Here is a 17,390-nt window from a genome sequence, read left to right on the forward strand (position 1 = left end):
GTAGGTAGGTATAAGTGGGTTGGAGGGCATAAATGGTCAAGTTGGTTTCATCTCGATATATGTACTTACTTTATCCATTTGGGTTTTTTTTTTTTCATTGATCTGTAATTTTGATCATACACATAAATGTAAACATTAAGTGCAGCAAATCACATGTATGCACATAATTCAAATGTGTACATTTCTTGAATAAATCTGTGTTACCTTAATTTTTATACCTACTCCTTACTATAGTGTCTATCAAGCTGTAAAGAGGTAGTATGTGTATTGAAATGTACGAGAGACTGAAGAGTAGTCTTGTAAACACTAAAATGTAAGAAAGACTGTAGAGTAGTCCTGCGAAGTGTTTATATGTAAGATAGGCATTCCACAAAGCGAGGCCAACCTGTGTTGGTGCCACCCGTCACGATCCAAGCCCCCGTGGTCCTGGCGGCCTTGCCCAGTCCCTTGCACAGCACTCTCTTCAGCTTGGGTTGGATGGCGAAGTCCTGGAGGCCGCCTCTCATCGAGATGAGCAGGTTGGGCAGGCCCAGGTTCCAGTGCTTCTTCAGCAGCTGCAGCACCATGTCCGGGGGCGTGTCGTCGGCAAGCCTGATGTACTGTGTGTGCACGGAGTGCATTCGAAAAGAGTTGGCAAGTGAATAGATGATGTTTGATTATACAACACCAGAAAAGATTCCAGCTATCCGATTGGTCGATCACTTGTCAATTGACATGCAATTTAAAAGTACCACTCTACAATGCCGCCATTAAGCCGTGCAATTTGTTCATGGATATCATATGGATATCATAATAATGGCTGATGTCATCAATTTACATTGATTCCCATGTTAAAGTTAGTTAGTTTAGTTAGTTTAGTTATGAGTTTTTGTTCCATTGCATGGCTCTGGCATCACAATAAACATACCTTTTCCATGTGCACTCAAAAATTAGTTGCATGTGTGCACTCTGTCACTCATTTCACTATCAACATCAACTGATCACTTCCACAGGCAACTCCCTGTACTGTACCAACCATACACCTTTCACCCCCCCCCCTCAAAAAAAAAGAAAGAAATAACTAGATATATCGCTACGGCGACTGATATGCCTCCGCCATAATGCATGGTTCTCCTAATAGGCATATCAGTCGCTGTAGCGATATATCTAGTTATTTCTTTTTTTGACAATGTGTGATGACAGTTTCACACAATTGGCAAAATATTAAAATGACAGGTTTGCCCCAAATGTGCTGAATGTTCACTTTCCTAGAACTAGGTTCAATTGGATGAATGATTAAAAATGTCAGAGTGCAGGTATTTGGGGAACTGATGATTTTTACTTGACTTTTGACCCTTTTACAAGTTTATGCATTGAGTAATTTTCAAGGTATTGAGAAAAAGTATAATTTCAGTATCAAATGGGAAAATAGCATTATCTAAACCTGGCCTTTGACCTTTGACCTCACAGTTCCAAAGAGAATCACTGTTAGGTTGAACATGCATGAATATGTAAGTTTCATGATGATACCTTGAGTTACTTTTGAGATATGGAGGAAAAAGTGCAATTCAACACTTTCACTTGACCTTTTGACCTTTGACCTTTTGGCAAGAAACTTCCCACAGAATATATATCTGGTAATACATGCATACATCAAGTTAAAAAAGAAAAAAAAAACCCTTCAGGCATTGCATAAATATAAGGAAAGTAGTGATATTTTGAGGAGTTGACCTTGACCTTTGACCCCCTGACCTTTGAACCATGACCCCCAACTTCCCTAGATAATCACTGCCCATTGGAACAAGCATATATACTAAGTTCCGTGAAGATAACTTGAACCATTTGCGAGATATGGAGAAAAACATGAATTTTCAACCTTTTTTTTCACAAAATAACCTGTGACATTTGACCTTCGACCCTGTGACCCTAAAATCCAAATAAAGTATTATCCCCCCAGGATATACCCTCATACCAAGCGAGGGCACCATCACCAAAAACAATAGGCGTCTTCGTTTCACCATAACACACCTTCATGCCAAATTTGAAGATGATCTAAGAAGAACTGCAGCCAGTAGAGTGCTTACAAGAAAATCTCTGCGGTGGACGCGGCGCAACGAGGCCAAATCCATAGTATCCTCCGAACTCTGTTCGGGGGATACAATGAGTGGATGACCTATATGTCAACACTCAGCATACTTTCACACCCCATGATAGCATACTATACAAATTATATGCAAATGAGTCCATTATGCCCATTGCATATGGATATGAAAGATTAAAAATACTGAAAAATGTGAAATAATACACTTTGTATGACTACGTTCCTCTTTAACTGGAACATTTTCTCTGTGTGTACAGCTATAATTGTCATCTACAGAAACATTTAAATCCAAACTTCAAAATTTTACCTATTCCTCTCACACTGAGGACTATAATTGCAGTCTATAATGTTCGGAACAATTGTATTCTTTATCTGGTATGTGTTTGTTGTTGTTTGCCATTTTCTTGTCTGTTGTCATGTTTGAACATGTGTTATATCTATCTTTTCATTTATGAAGCGCCATGAGCACTAAAAAGCGGACCTGTGCGCTATACAAGTAGCCACTATTATCATTATTATTATCATTGCTACTTCTACTACTATTACTATTACTATTACTACTACTACTACTACTACTACTACTACTAATAATAATAATAATAATACTAATTGAACTCTGCAATACATCTTGTAAAACTATGTCTCCTGATTCTTTAACTCCTTTACATGTATCAGTGTTTTGTTTTGTTTTTTGTGAGTGAATATATGCTACTGTCATACATTGTATAGTACATGTGTGAATAATGTGCACAGCTATTAATATTTACTGGGTACCATATTTTTTCCTTTCATTGATTTCACATTTTTCACAGAGGAAGACATTCAAAACTACAGAAGCACTCTGAGAGCGCAGACCTCCACCAAGCATGCAGCTCATTTCCACCACTGATCTTGTTCTTCCATAGAAGTGATTTCCACCCATACATACTTATAGCATTGTGTGCTGAAAGTCGCCCAATTTCCCAATATAGAAGCCTTTGTTACATCATAAACCCTCAGCTGCACGGCGCACCTCGCCCTAGCAGAAACTAGAGCACGCACTTTAGTGTGCGCATGCAAACCTCAAATACGCGCAGCCTGAACTCCCAAGTTCATTGACCCTACCTGCCAAAATATCAAAAATCCTTCATAAATTCCTCCAAAATTCTCAGATCACTACCAAAATTTGATAATCCGTTACTTGTATCAATCTAAACCTTTCCTGCAAGTTTCATCCAAATTTGTTACCTACTTTTTAAATTATTTTGCACACAGACAAACTAACTAACCAATATAACAAACAAACAAACAAACAAACCAAAGGTCATGAAAACATAACCTTCCCCCTTGGCGGAGGTAATAACACAGTAACAGCAGATTTGTGACAGAAAAAATCTACTTTGTCTGCAGATTATCCTATCATTGTTTTGATAGCAAAAATTCTAAAGAATTTGATAGGGTTGGGGTTTTAGGTGGTATGGAATTGTTAAATGGTATTGTTAAATTCAAGTATCAGAATGGCTAATCACTTTCGACATCCAGCTGAATCCCTGCTTGGCAAACTGCTTGGCACACTCTCTTATTGCCACAAACTAGCATTAGACTAACATGAAAACATACGAGTGGGACTGCAAGGACAGCAGCAATTCTGCTTAACCCACCACCTAGGCTTCAGTTTCTGTACCCGTTCACATGGGTGAACCAACATTTAAGAATTTTTAGCTGGCAGAAATGTATCAATACATTGCTTTGAAAGTGAATGCTATACAGAATCAGAGCGTGAGTTTTGTCCTGGCAGCTCATATTACAGGATATAACAGTAGTTGTTGAATTCATGTTCATGGAATACAGCAGTAAACACAGAAATGTACACAGGCACGTTACATGATCAGGAGTTGGTATTTTCACATGTTGTTAGATTTGCGAATAGTACCCAGATCGCAGAATTCCCACAAATAACCCCAGGAAAACAGGTACGGTATGAAGTCTCATTAATAAAGATCGTCTTTGATGCGTTTGAGGTGACAAAAAATGATGTCAAGTATCAAAACTAAATGCAATTGTAAAATTTGCTTTGTGTTTGCTCTGTGTTGTGGGCTGCTCAGGTACAGCCCTGTCACGATTTATACAGCGACTGGGCTGTGTATAGTTAGTGTACAGTGTATTTACATAATATGTGTATGCACAGGCCTGTCACATCATTATCACAGCAAGTCATGACTGCCCCCTGCCTTGGGCCAGCACTTAGGCTCCTGTGCTCCCGTGAGCCCCTGGGCCCATGGGCCACCGGGGCCCCTGGGCCACTAGGCCTGGGCCCACTTGGGCTATGGGCCCCTGGGCCTGGGCCCACTTGGGCTCTGGGCCCCTAGTTCCGGGCTAAGGCCCGTGGCCTTGGGTCCGGCCTTAGGCCCCGCCTTTGGCCCGGCTGTACTTTGTACATGGTCTATGTGAAATCAGGCTTGTCTGTAACTGTATAATTACAAATAATTACAAATAATCACAAATGATCAACAGGTCCATATGAATATATAATATGAATATATGATTATATGAATATATAATATGAATATATGAATATATACAATGTGTGTGCATATATATTATTATATGTGAATATATGAATATATACAATGAATGTGCATATATATTATTATATATGAATTTATAAATGTGATCAGCCATTCTGTTACAGTGTCAGATCTGCAGTCATTCATATATAGCAAATTTTATGCATGTATAAATGGCATACATTCATGTGTACAGTATGCTACTTGATTGAACAATACTTGAAAGACATGTACAGTTCAATGACTCAATGCTTGTTATTATGAACTCTGTAGAGGTATGCAGCCCTCTTCAGATGGAAAACATACAGTTGGCTATCAAACAGAGCTTGCAAAACCATCAACAATTTATTGAGTTGGATTTGTATTTGTGTGTGTGTGTGTGTGTGTGTGTGTGTGTGTGATAGAGCTATTTGGCTTGTTTCCTTTGCATGCATCATCACAAATTCCCGAAGTCTGAATAAAGTGAAACCAAGACCTTCATATAGATGTGCTGCATTGTAAGGTGCTGGATCAGAGCACTACCATAAGATTGACACCATGGCGGGAATCGTGCTAACAGTGTACTATCCTTCCTGTGCATTTATGTTAAAGTGTACCAATACCCTGAAAATCACATTTTAAAAAATAACCTGTGACCTTTGACCTTCGACCCCGTGACCCTAAAATCCAAACAAAGTATTATCCCCCCAGGAGGTACTTGCTCATACCAAGTTTGATGTAAAACCACCACACGGTTCTTGAGATATCGACAAAAACAAAACGGGACGGACGTACGGACGGACGGACGACCCGAAAACATAATGCCTCCGGCCACTTTGTTGGCGGAGGCATAAAAAAATATTGCATTTCTGAACTAAATTTCAGAATAAGTTCATTTACTGGGCTTATGTTACAAATGGTATAAAAGTGGTAGCTGAACTGCATGTCTAGACCAAGAACTGACAATCTTTTTTTTTGTGTGTGTTATATTTGTTACATCACACATCAGACATGGAAAAAAAGTGTCTGTAAAGAAAAGCTTTATAAAATGTGTGCAGTCAACAGTCACAATTCCTATATATATCAACTAATTGAAGAATTTTGTTTTGTTAATAATAGATTTTTGACCTCATACTTTCTTATTTGCTTTTACTTCAAGCAAGCTGAGACCTTACCACAGGAATGATGAGCTTAAAAAAAAAAAAATAGTAGTTACATCATCACCTTCATTTAATGTCCTTCATCAGAACTTATCATAAAAAAAAAAAGGCATTTCCTGACTGGATCTGCTAACAGGAGAAAAACCTCTCCACACTCACATGAAAATGTTACAAGACTTGCATACCAGGTAGGCCATGTGGGTACGCAAAAAAGGCTGCCACAGCTTGTAATAAATGATTTTGTGTGTGTGTGTGTGTGTGTGTGTTTGTGTGTGTGTGTGTGTGCGTGTACAGAAGTTGCTGGAAGTGCAAAATATAACTTGCAAATTCTATAAAACATACAATGTAGTGTTCAAGAGATTGAAAAACCCGAGTACTGGGTACCTGGCCACATTTATCCTCCTTAATATGAATTTTATAGTACCAGGGTATTCCATTCACAATCTAGCAGATAATTAATTGCATTATAGCTCATGAGTGGATGCAATTACCTACCACTACATTAAAGGCACTGTTTACCTTTGGGAGGAGTGATTTAAAAAATGTTCAAGATATCGCATTTGATGCATATGTGTAGGTCAGTTGTATCACAAAACATCCTACCATATACAAATTTCACAATAAAACCCAAAATAAAAGGAGATATCACTATTTTTCTCATTAAACCATAACTGTAGATAGTTTAGTCTGGAAACATTTTTATTATAAATACTGTTCACATTTTGCATATTTAACAATACTTCACATTAATTATACTAATTCACATTTTTACACTGGTTGTTTCTATCACTAACTCACATCTTATTAACTATTTTGAAGCACTAATTGCTTTGTTTTTGTTTCATCTGCAAATGGTAAATTATGCCTTAAATTTGTACCAAAGTGTACCCATTTGATAACCTACCTTTGCTTTGTTGCCATGGCCGGCACCTTGGAACTCCAGCAGTCCGTAGGCATCCGTCGCCAGGGAGACCGTGTGGCTCTTGGAATTCCAGAGGAGGGCGCCAGAAGAGGCTCGCAGGTGTGACGTCTGAGTGAGCTGGCGGTGGAAGGCGAGGCTGCGCCCACATCCGCATCTGTGAGGAACGCAGAGGACAGGAGGGGGAAGAAGCAGATGGAGAGGGGCAATTAAGTGATGATGCGGAGAATGCTTGATGAAACATAAATCACATCTTGAATATGAGGTGTCCTTCTAACGTTTATATGAACAAACACACAAGTCCAGCAGAACCTGTGGTTGAATACCACAAGCTTGTTTCCAGTTGGCAGAAATCCTGTGACGCTTTTGAAAATACAAAGACCAAATGCAATCTCATAAGAAATAAACATACACAATAATACTTAAAACTACATACCAAGAATTCAAAACGAGAGCTCTCTAAACACTACTCGATGATCTGAGAGTACACTTCATTTAAAGGTAGGGGATACCTTTTACAGACCTCCCAAAATGCAGCAAAACATTAAATATGAACCTCAGGGGACTTGCTTAGGCCACTGCTTAGAAATTTGGAAGTCAACAGTTATCTAAAATTTGAATAATGCACAAAACTCAACTACTCAGTAGTTCTGTGTGTCAGCCACACTTAAGCCTTTTTGTTGCATTTTTCTGTATTTGTGATCTATAAACACAAATCTAAAAGTACAAGAGCTGATGTAATAACATATAGAGTGTGTGGCAAGAATGTATATAGAAATGTTTGTAAGTGTTGATGAACTTTCTTCACAAAATATACATGATGGACACACATGCAGTACATGGGTCTGCAAAGGTAGCCTAGTAATGTACTGGAATTTACGGTGAGCCCCGAAAACAATTCAATTCAAAATCTAACGGTCAAAAAAATGTACTGAATGTTACCTTCCACTTTCAATACTTTATGGGAGTTTCTAAAATGATACTCTCTTCAACATACCACTGTATTTATACAACTCTTCATTTAAGGCGTGCAAATGGGATTCCCTACCTTTAAACCATCTTACAGTTGACATAGCATGTTATTATGGAAGAATACCATTTCCCCCTCGAATTTTAATTAGTCTTCTTGTATTAATAGCAATTTTTTTCTTCAAGCTGTAGCCTGGCCTTGTCAGACAAGAAAGTCATTACATCAAATTAAATGACCTATAGCTACTGATTTCCATGGTAACACACATGAAGACTTAAATTACCAAGAATGTTTGCCAAGAAACCATCATTGTCGGAATTGGCACACCTTTGCAGAGTGATGTAATATTTTTTGAGATGGCATGTCGGCCTGTTTATGATTTTAATTGACTCCTTAATCTCTAGGAAGGTGAGGTGCAGCGGAAATGCCTGTCATCTTCATTAAAGAACTTAGGTAAGAAAAGAAAATATGGCAGAGTCTTCTATAATAATAGCTCTAAGTGACAAGAGTAAGTTGCATGCTCTATTTCTTTGGAGGGAGGGGGAGAGGTGGAGTGGCAGGGGAGGGGGTTGGAGTTATGTTAAATGCCATGTGAATCTTCAGGTATAAATTTCCAGATATTCAGCCTAGGTACACTTCCTCTACAGGGCTGATCTTGCATGGTACATTCAATCAATGTTCAAACTTGAAATCTATTGTATATCATGAGCATGTTTACTACCATAAAGAACTCACAGAGTTGTTAAAGGCTTTCAATACATAAATACAGATTAGATTAATAAAAAAGCATGAATTTCAGACACAAATCTTTTGCAGATTTATCTGTTAGCCGTTACCTTCATTGATAACAGTACAGTTAGTTTGTGTACATAACAACAAAGTACTGCATGCAATATTCTACAATGTATTCAATTACCACTCTCAAAACTGACAACTGAAAATGTCACTGACATAGTATGCAAACATGTTGCCCGCAGTACCCAGACTTAGTACACGTACTAAAAATATTGTAGACGACATTCATTCGAGAAGCAGTGCCAGCGTAGAAATGGTTTGAAACAAGTCACAAGCATAAAGCCATGCATGATAGAAGTATGCCATAATTGAAGGAAATAATCTAAACCGGAATGAGGCTAACTGCACCGGCAGTTGTAACATGAGGAGTGCACGGATGACTACTAGCGAGTGGAATATACCTAGCTCATGCTGTGGTTGTTGTTGAATGCTTGGCATGGAGAGATTTCTAAAGAAAATAATGATGCCTATCAAAACAACAAGAAGGATGGAATTCTCCTGCATGATTGATCAATGTTTAATCCAACCCCTGCAAATGTCTGAAATCCTCATAGACTTTGGATACAATCAACCATGACAGAGGTTTACACAGGCAAAGGGTGGAATCTATTTATGCCATGAATACAAATAAAACCTCTGCAACAATTAAATGTCTGCAATGATAAACATGGGTTGCAATGAAGGAAGAATATTGTGTGGGCAAAGTAAAATACCAAGAACTAGTCAAGTTCTTAAAAAAAAAATAAAAAAAAAAACATGACTCATTGTACACTGAAACGTAAAAAACATCTAATAGGATGATTTGATGTGTACTGTAAGATGTAATGCTTACAGCATGTACATGTAGCTGACAGAATTTATACACATCACAAAATGTGTTAATAGCACTGATTCTTCGCGCTTGCATAAAACAGCATATATAAGGTAAAACAAATGCTACATGAATGTTTATTCTATTTCACGTCCATGAAGAAACAAATCTTCCTGAACTTATATAGAAATTCTGCGATGACACAAGCTACACGGTACTTGCTATGCAGTGTCCAGGTCACTGCGTTTGTAGGACACACCCAAAGAACTGTTTGCTCTACTTAGCATGACATCCTTTCGTGCTGATCAAGATGACACGTAGTTTTCATGTCCTTCCACAAAACATTCTCATTAAATCACTTCCTTTGGTTGATGTTGACATATCCCTTCTGCTTTCATAGATTCATCCCTCAACAAAATGTTTTGTTTTGTTTTTAATTGTTAGTCATAACATTTCAATTTGAGCTCAAACGTATACACAACATAATCCATTGCATTATACACATGTACAATGCACTCACAAGATGCATCACAATAACAATCTATTTTAGGGGTAGCTACCCTCAGGGATATTGAAACGTCGAATAAAAGAAACAGTCAACACAGTTTTGAGATATGGAAAATTAAACATGCAACAGTACATGTATCTCCAACTATATCTGGGTTATGAAGCATGCATGATCTTATCAAGTCGGTGAGGAGTTATGAATATTAATGATGAGAAATAAGAATACTCTAAAAATAAAAAGACTCTGGAGACCACAGCCAGAAATATTCATGAATAACAACAAAATGTATAGTAAAGTAAATGAAGAAAAAGACCCTCCTCTGTGTATTTATAGTACACAGTGGTTTTAAAACACTGCTTAACCCGTCGAGGACGAGTCCCGAATATACTCGGGCAAGGGTCTATGGAAAATGCGTGTTGCAGTAAAATCAAATCGTCCTCAACGGGTTAAGGGAAACTTGACTGCGAGTAATCAAACAGCAGAGGTTTCATCATGATAATGGTGTGAGCTCTTTAATCTAAAGGAGTATGAGACCAAAATATATGCATGTATGTGGTTTGAGTGAATGCAGCAATATTAATAGAATCCAGCAGAGAAACTTCATGAAAATCGGAAAATCTGTTCAAAATGTTATGAGTTGTTAAAGTTTCTGAGCCGCCATTGCTGAATGAGCTGATAACAACATTTTGTGACAAATTCCACTTGCCAACTGCGCACGGTGCTCTCGGCACTGGAGGAGTTAATCGAAACAAGCTGGATACTTCCATCCGAAATCATCAGATGGTTTCACAAAGCACTCAAACCTGCGCGACAGCAGTGTGTGCTTACAGATTTCAGCAACATCAGCCAAACCTTCTCAGCCATGCAATACAAGTCACAAGGCTTTCAATTCAATCTACTCCTTGACCCGTCCACAGGGGGGGGGGGGGGGGGGGGGGGGGAATGGAACAAGGAGACTTCAAGAAAACGGGGCTTGGAATAAAGTAAAGGAATCCCCTTTTCTGTGTATAATGCTTGCTATATTGCTGTCTTCTGTTATTACTAATGTCAAGTACAATGCATTGCCACCACACACTGACCTCTTCAATTTCTGGTGATGCATAAATGGGAATACCCAAAGTCACCTTGCAAGTATTGCGTTGTTGACATGTCATCACCGCAAGCTATCAAGTTGCAGTGTGTTTCAATGTTGCTCCGCCATCAAATGACAGGGAAAATAATCATAAAGTCAAGAAATATGCATTCAAGGGTGAAGGAAAAGGATGAAGAAGAAAATAAACAAGAGAAACATGACAGGGCGTAAAAACCTCTTTGAAAAGGTCTTGGGGGAGATAGTGCCGGTTCAGGGAGGGGCAGGAGATTTTCCTTTTTTTTTTTTTTTTTTTCTTTTTTGATCGATGCTATCAACAAAGAGTGAGGAGCTGGCAGAGATACAAGGCCCCCTTAAGGGACATGGAAAGGGGTGTTTTTTGATAATCAGCCAGCTAGATACCCTGCGACTCAATTACCATGATCCATGATGTTCCCCCGAACAATAGGCGGAATGAGTAACCTGGATACTCTTAGTCTATGCACCCACAGACCCCACCTTTTGACGACCCTTAGCTGGAATTGAGCCGTCCGTCGTCAGGTAAAGAAATGGTATCAACGGGGCGAGAGGTGGGAGGTCAGCATTTGTTTTCATTCAGTCTGTAAATGATGTGAATAGTTAAGCAATCTATGAGTATCCACATCTACTGGAAGAAATTGTTGTCTATAATCATACTCTGCCACAATTTTCATTTTCTTTATTCAAACTGACAGCAATTTTTCATACAAAATCTTCTTCTCCTGTATAACCACTGCATTTTCATGAAACTTTAAACATTTCTTTTTTTCACCTACAAGCAATAATGAAGAGTTGAATTTACACAATGTAGTTCAAGTTGACCACGGAAGTTTCGAAAAACACACTGAACCTAGCAACTGGGTCTTTACTAACAAAGACTAGGTCCAGCAGCATGATTCACATGATTCAAATTTTCACTTTAATAAAGTGATTCTATTCCAATTTAGTTAAGAACATAGAGGGAAAAACCAAGTGCCATTGACTCCTATCCATTTGACATTTTACATTCTACCAATATCTTTCAAAACATACTATTTTGGACCATTTGAAAGTTGGTAGCTTACCTATCATGGCATCAAATAAAGATCTATTGCAGGTACTGTGACACTGACTCTTCTTTAATTGTGTAGTACTCATGGTCAGTAATATATCACATGTCATTTTTTTTTGGTGGGGGGGGGAGGGGGAGGGGGAGGGGAGGGGGTCATTTTTGTAAAGGATTTCACTTCCTCTATCTTGGATGACTTCCAAAAAAAAATCTGAATCATGGCTCAGTTATTATTCAAATAGCTCTTTAACTTTCTTTGTGAAGGAAAATCTGTCTTTGCTGTCACCTAATTGTGTCTGTTTCATTAATATGTCTTTGTTGTACTTCGAAAACTTTCAGCAAAAGTGTTGAACTGAACTTGTATCTTTCATCAAAAAGATTTTATCGCACATTTAAAAGGGTCATGAAAATGACTTTTCAATTCACCTTATTCATCATATATTTTATTGTACTTTTAAAAATGTCATGAAAATTTCATTAATGTTTACTGCACCTTAAACACTTTCTGGAACAGAATTTGTATAATTCATTGGGTGCCCCGAAAATGACACCAAAGCTGCAAGGTCTGTAAATTTAATGTGCGCCTCAGTAGGACCCACCTTTTATTGGGATCGCTTTGTCTTACATTCTTTTTGGATATCTCAGTCATTTCAAAATTGATTTTCATCATGTAAAATTTGAATTCCTCTTAGAATTGTATGCATTTAGAGCATTTCATTAAGTGGTTTTTAAGTACCTCGCAAAAAAATAAAAAGCTGAATCCTCATCTCAACCAATACTATGTATCATCCATTTAAAGGCTGTATCAAATGTGCTTTCATTTTCAAAGTATCAAGAGACACCAGATGACTTGGTTTTGAGTAGCACTTGATTCCACTGACATGGTAATATTGACTATTAAAGTTAGCCATCGATCAATCAGCCAAGACATAGCCATATGACCAAGGAGTGGCACGCGACTATAAAAACCTCGTGTGACAACACATCACATCCTGCTGTACAGGTAGCTGCTGTTGTCTTCACGTTACCATTTGAACTCATCATCAATCGTGACGCAGGGATAAACTGTCGCTAAAGGGCACTTTCTAACAACTTTATGATCCAATTTTACCTTCAAGCTTGACGTCACAAGGACAAGGATGAAGCATGCACAAGCAGCACAGCAGTTTAAAAATAGCTGTTTAAAATCTTAACATGCTGAGATATTCTATTCACCCGAGCACATAACATTCAAGAGTGCAGTTCAACAGTTCGATATAAATGATGTGTTTGAGTAAGTAATAGCAGAAAAAAAAAACACAACTTGATGAAGCAATAAGTTTTGTATTTCTTATACACAGCTACACTTTTTTTGCCTTAAGATCTGCTCATACGTTACTCATAACTTAAATTCAAGTTGTCGAATTTCAGGTGTTCAAATCGCTTTTCCTTGAAGATGTGATGTGAAATTATCAAATTTCAGTCACACCACCATAATTGTCAAAAATAAGTCAGAACGTCACATTTGTTTTGTCACAGAATACATCACTGTCAGTAAAACATCCTCTTGCTGTTTCCTAATAACATTAATAGATTTGCTGCACATCTCGATCATTTTGTTGAGGTCACAGCATCGTTTTAGATCTCTACACGATGGGAAGCACAGCCAGTTTAGAGTAAACTTTCAATATCACAATAAATATGGTTTGGAAAGCTGACCTAATTTGCCCTCCAAAAAAAAAAAAAAAAAGTGGAAGAATACAGCACTAAAGCAAGGGTTGAATTACTCCCACCAATCTCTGGTAGAGACGAAGCTGAACCCGGTCTCTAAGGCTGCCTGTGTGGTAATCAGCCACGTTTTCTGTTGCCATTCTCTGGTCATTCAATTCTTCAATAACACTGGAGACTGCCTCGCGGCCCCCATGGCAATCCCAAAATTAGGTGAGGACTGCGTCAAATTAGATCGTCGCTCCATCTTGCCCCCTTGAGCTACAACTCAGTCAAAGAAGCCTGTCTCTCACACAGGCACTTTAATGTTCCATGCACAGCATTTTGAAATATATATGTCCTTAAAAAGTTGTCATATAATTGGAATTTACCCAAGATAGTATAAACATGCATACCCAAAAGTACTTTCTGCAATATATCTTTGCTGCATATATCCTCATTTCTGCGCAAAAAAAAAAAAGAATTATATTCCCTTGATGTTTGGCAGAGAAGAACAGCTCCGACATCTTTCTTTTCTTTCCTTTCATTTCCTCCGAATATTTTAAGGCATATTCCAGGAGGTTGCAAGAATATCAGTTATCTCATATCATTCTCAGGTAAATATTTCATTATGACCTGACATCGCACAATGTGATAGGTTCAGTATTCAAGTCCTCATTCTGGAGGAAAATGAACCTATTTGTATTCAAGAGCATCCGTGTTGCCGACAGAGGAGAACGGCTGTCTGGTCTGCGGTAAAGTGAACGCTCTCACTCGATGATGTCAAACCGGAAGAAAGGAAGAACACCATCTTTTCTTTAAGTGTGAGTGTGGCTGTGTACCTCACATTGCATCTTCACCTTCATTTCTATCTTTGATTATTTGGTGGCCACCCTGGTGGCTGTGAGATAATATAGTTCTGCATCTTTGATGTAAAGCATTCTAGGGTTTCCATCAACCATCTTTCAAGCCGTCTCAAGCTGTAACCTATATGACACAGTATATCTCTAGTTACCACTCGACAGACACATCTCTCATAGCCTAAACATGTAAAGAAATACTATTATCATACTTTCAGAACTGCACAGTCGATGCAAACAGTCCGGCAAAATGATGCCCATTTTTACTATAAATCAATTTTTAACCTATTTTACCCTAGACCAAACCCCAATTTCTTTCTCTTCCTCCTTCTTCTTATCTCCTTTTCCTCCTTCATTATTATTTGCTTCCCCTTCTTCATCTTCTGCCACTTTTTTTCCTCCTCAAACTCCTCTCTCTCTTTCTCCTCCTTCTTCTGCTCGTTCTTTCCCCCCATTTTCTTCCTCTTCTAATTCTGAGAGGGTTTGAGAGGGTTTAGAGGGCATGCTATATGCAGAAACCTTCAACCACCCAGGCCTCTGGGCATCTCGCACAGAAATATGCTCCACCATCAGCCATTTTGTAACTCATCTCCACCTATATTCTTCACAAGAAATATGCCTTATATCACCATAATCATTACTGTAGAGCTGGATACACTATTTTAGGATGATGGTGGTTGTTGGAAACAGCATAGCTTGCCCCAAAAAGGGAGAAAAAATAGACTATGAGTGTACATCTACAAGTGTGGGTGGTGCTCAACTTTGTTTTCAATAAACCAAGAAAAGTGTAAAACTGAAAGAAGAGTGAAGGTAAAAAAAAAAGAAAACAAGACAGGCACTGCCAAAGGCATGGAACTTCAAGGTTATTTTTTTTTTTTCAATACCAGAGATATTGGTCATAATTACATGTATGCAAAGGTTATGAGGTAATGATGTAAACATTCTCTTGCCCAATAATAATTCATGAAATATTTCATCAATGATATAGTAGCCTTTGACTCCTGTCATTTGAAAAGTCATGATTGCAAAATATTTTTTAAAAATTCTGTTAGAAAGGGAAAGTTTAGTAAAGATTTGTGTGTTTAAACAAATGTAGGATAAAGTAATGGCACCATATCCTCACCCAATTTAATAGCAAATATGAAAACTAACACCGTTGCATGAACACAGGCAAACTTTAAGATACTGCCCTTTCCTATTTTGTGGTGATTCACTCTACTCATTAAAGTTAAATCCAGCACTGAGCAGAGTTTTACTTTAAAGAGACTGCCCTGAACAGTTGCATCACAAAAGTTGGCACTGAAGGGCATGTTACACGAGCTTTAATCACCCGAGACTCACGTTAACCGCTAGTACGTAGACAGTTGCATTGACGAACACACCCCGTTTTATCTCTTCCATCTCCTCTATCTATTTTAATTCATGCACCTTGGCAAACAAAGTGAAGTACTGTAACGAGACAGCGCTTGTTAAGGTAAAAGGAAAAGGGTAGAATCACTTCATTTATCTCTTCCTGGTAACAAGGTATTCTCTGCAGCATTCATCCCATCATTCCACGGTTCTGGGACTTGAGCTCAATTTAATTTTAACTGAACATCCAGTATACTGTATTACTCATCTCTACTGCTTAACTTTTGGATATGTTTGATACACTCAGAGCAGTCTTTGACATACGCTCTCTACCTATACTTCTGCGCACAAAGTTTTCTCTGAACAGACACTGAACTGCACTGCCATCTTTAATTTAAAACAAAATTGAAAACCAAACAGACAAATAAAGATTCCCTTCCCCCAATGCAAACACGTATACATGATATGTCTGAGAGAACAATTTACTTGCAGCTGAATTTCTAAATAACATTTAACTTGCCAAGTGTACATGCCATTTTTAGGACAACAAATTTTGGCACGAAACAGTGCTCCTTGCTCCTGGCTGCAAGTCAAAAGCGAATCTCTGCTGCCAGCACATGCGGGACAGCGTTTCAAATCAGCATTGGGGAGCACCGGTGATCCGAGGGAATGGGAGGGAAGAGTGCCTAAATATAGCAACTTTTTAAATGGTTTCAATGCTAATTGCTTCACAGAAACGTCTTCAGCTCACATGCGAAGACAGATGACAAATGCAGCATCTAGCTAATGTGGATGTCGCTACCTAGCGATGACACACAACATCAAGGACTCATTCTAACTGATTTACATGCCTCCAGCCTAACACAGGCCGATAAAACCAAATGGTGCTAGCAATCCCTGAAACAAATCCCTTGCTATATTTCTTTCTTTCTTACCTTTCTTTTTTTTAAGTAAAGGGACACATCTCAATGAAATGACATATAACTAATGATGTGCTTTGTTACCTTTTCAGTAGTATATTCATTTTATCTTTTTATTTATCTTTTAGAATCAAACAAACAAGGGCCTCTTGAAGTATGGCACACAAATGATATTGCTTTTCCTTGAGGCTAAAATCATTGTTCATGTGACGGTGACATGAATTGCTGTACAAGCTTCTTAGTTCTGAGGATTTTTTTTTTCTCCTGGCAGTATGACAAATGCAGGTCCAAGTTACTGCTACTACTGAAGTGCTGTACACAGTCAGTGACAAAATGTCTTCATTCTTTTAAAGACAAGCTTAATGTCTTGTAAAATGCAGAGTCACAAGATAAGAAAACTGTATTGTGCTGGTGCAGAACACAAGCATTGTACAGACAGCATGTCAGTCAGAGCAAGGACTTCACTGAAGGAAAAGTATAGTCACGGAGATCAGTATCAATACTAAAATTATTATTATCATCATTCCAGATTGATCGTTTTTACAGCTTAATTCACTCTGAAAAGCCATAAACTATGAATGCCAAATTGCCAATCCTTGGACTAATATTCATCAGCTCCAATATTAAATGATGCAAATGAAACAGAAACA

General features: G+C 38.2%; 1 protein-coding gene across 1 annotated transcript in view; it reads right to left on the bottom strand.

Annotated features, from left to right (window-relative positions):
- The window catches only part of LOC140231199 (transient receptor potential cation channel subfamily M member 3-like), a 60,875-nt gene extending 45,950 nt beyond the window's left edge, over nucleotides 1-14,925 (bottom strand). The window contains exons 1-3 of the mRNA XM_072311346.1: nucleotides 14,777-14,925; nucleotides 6,670-6,841; nucleotides 386-599 (exon numbers count right to left, since the gene is read on the bottom strand). Of these exons, the coding sequence (XP_072167447.1) occupies nucleotides 386-599; nucleotides 6,670-6,841; nucleotides 14,777-14,925 (535 nt within the window). The remainder of the gene's footprint in view (nucleotides 1-385; nucleotides 600-6,669; nucleotides 6,842-14,776) is intronic.
- Between the last annotated feature and the right edge of the window lie 2,465 nt (nucleotides 14,926-17,390).

Source organism: Diadema setosum, chromosome 7, assembly GCF_964275005.1.
Source record: "Diadema setosum chromosome 7, eeDiaSeto1, whole genome shotgun sequence".
Taxonomy (NCBI): Eukaryota; Metazoa; Echinodermata; class Echinoidea; order Diadematoida; family Diadematidae; genus Diadema; species Diadema setosum.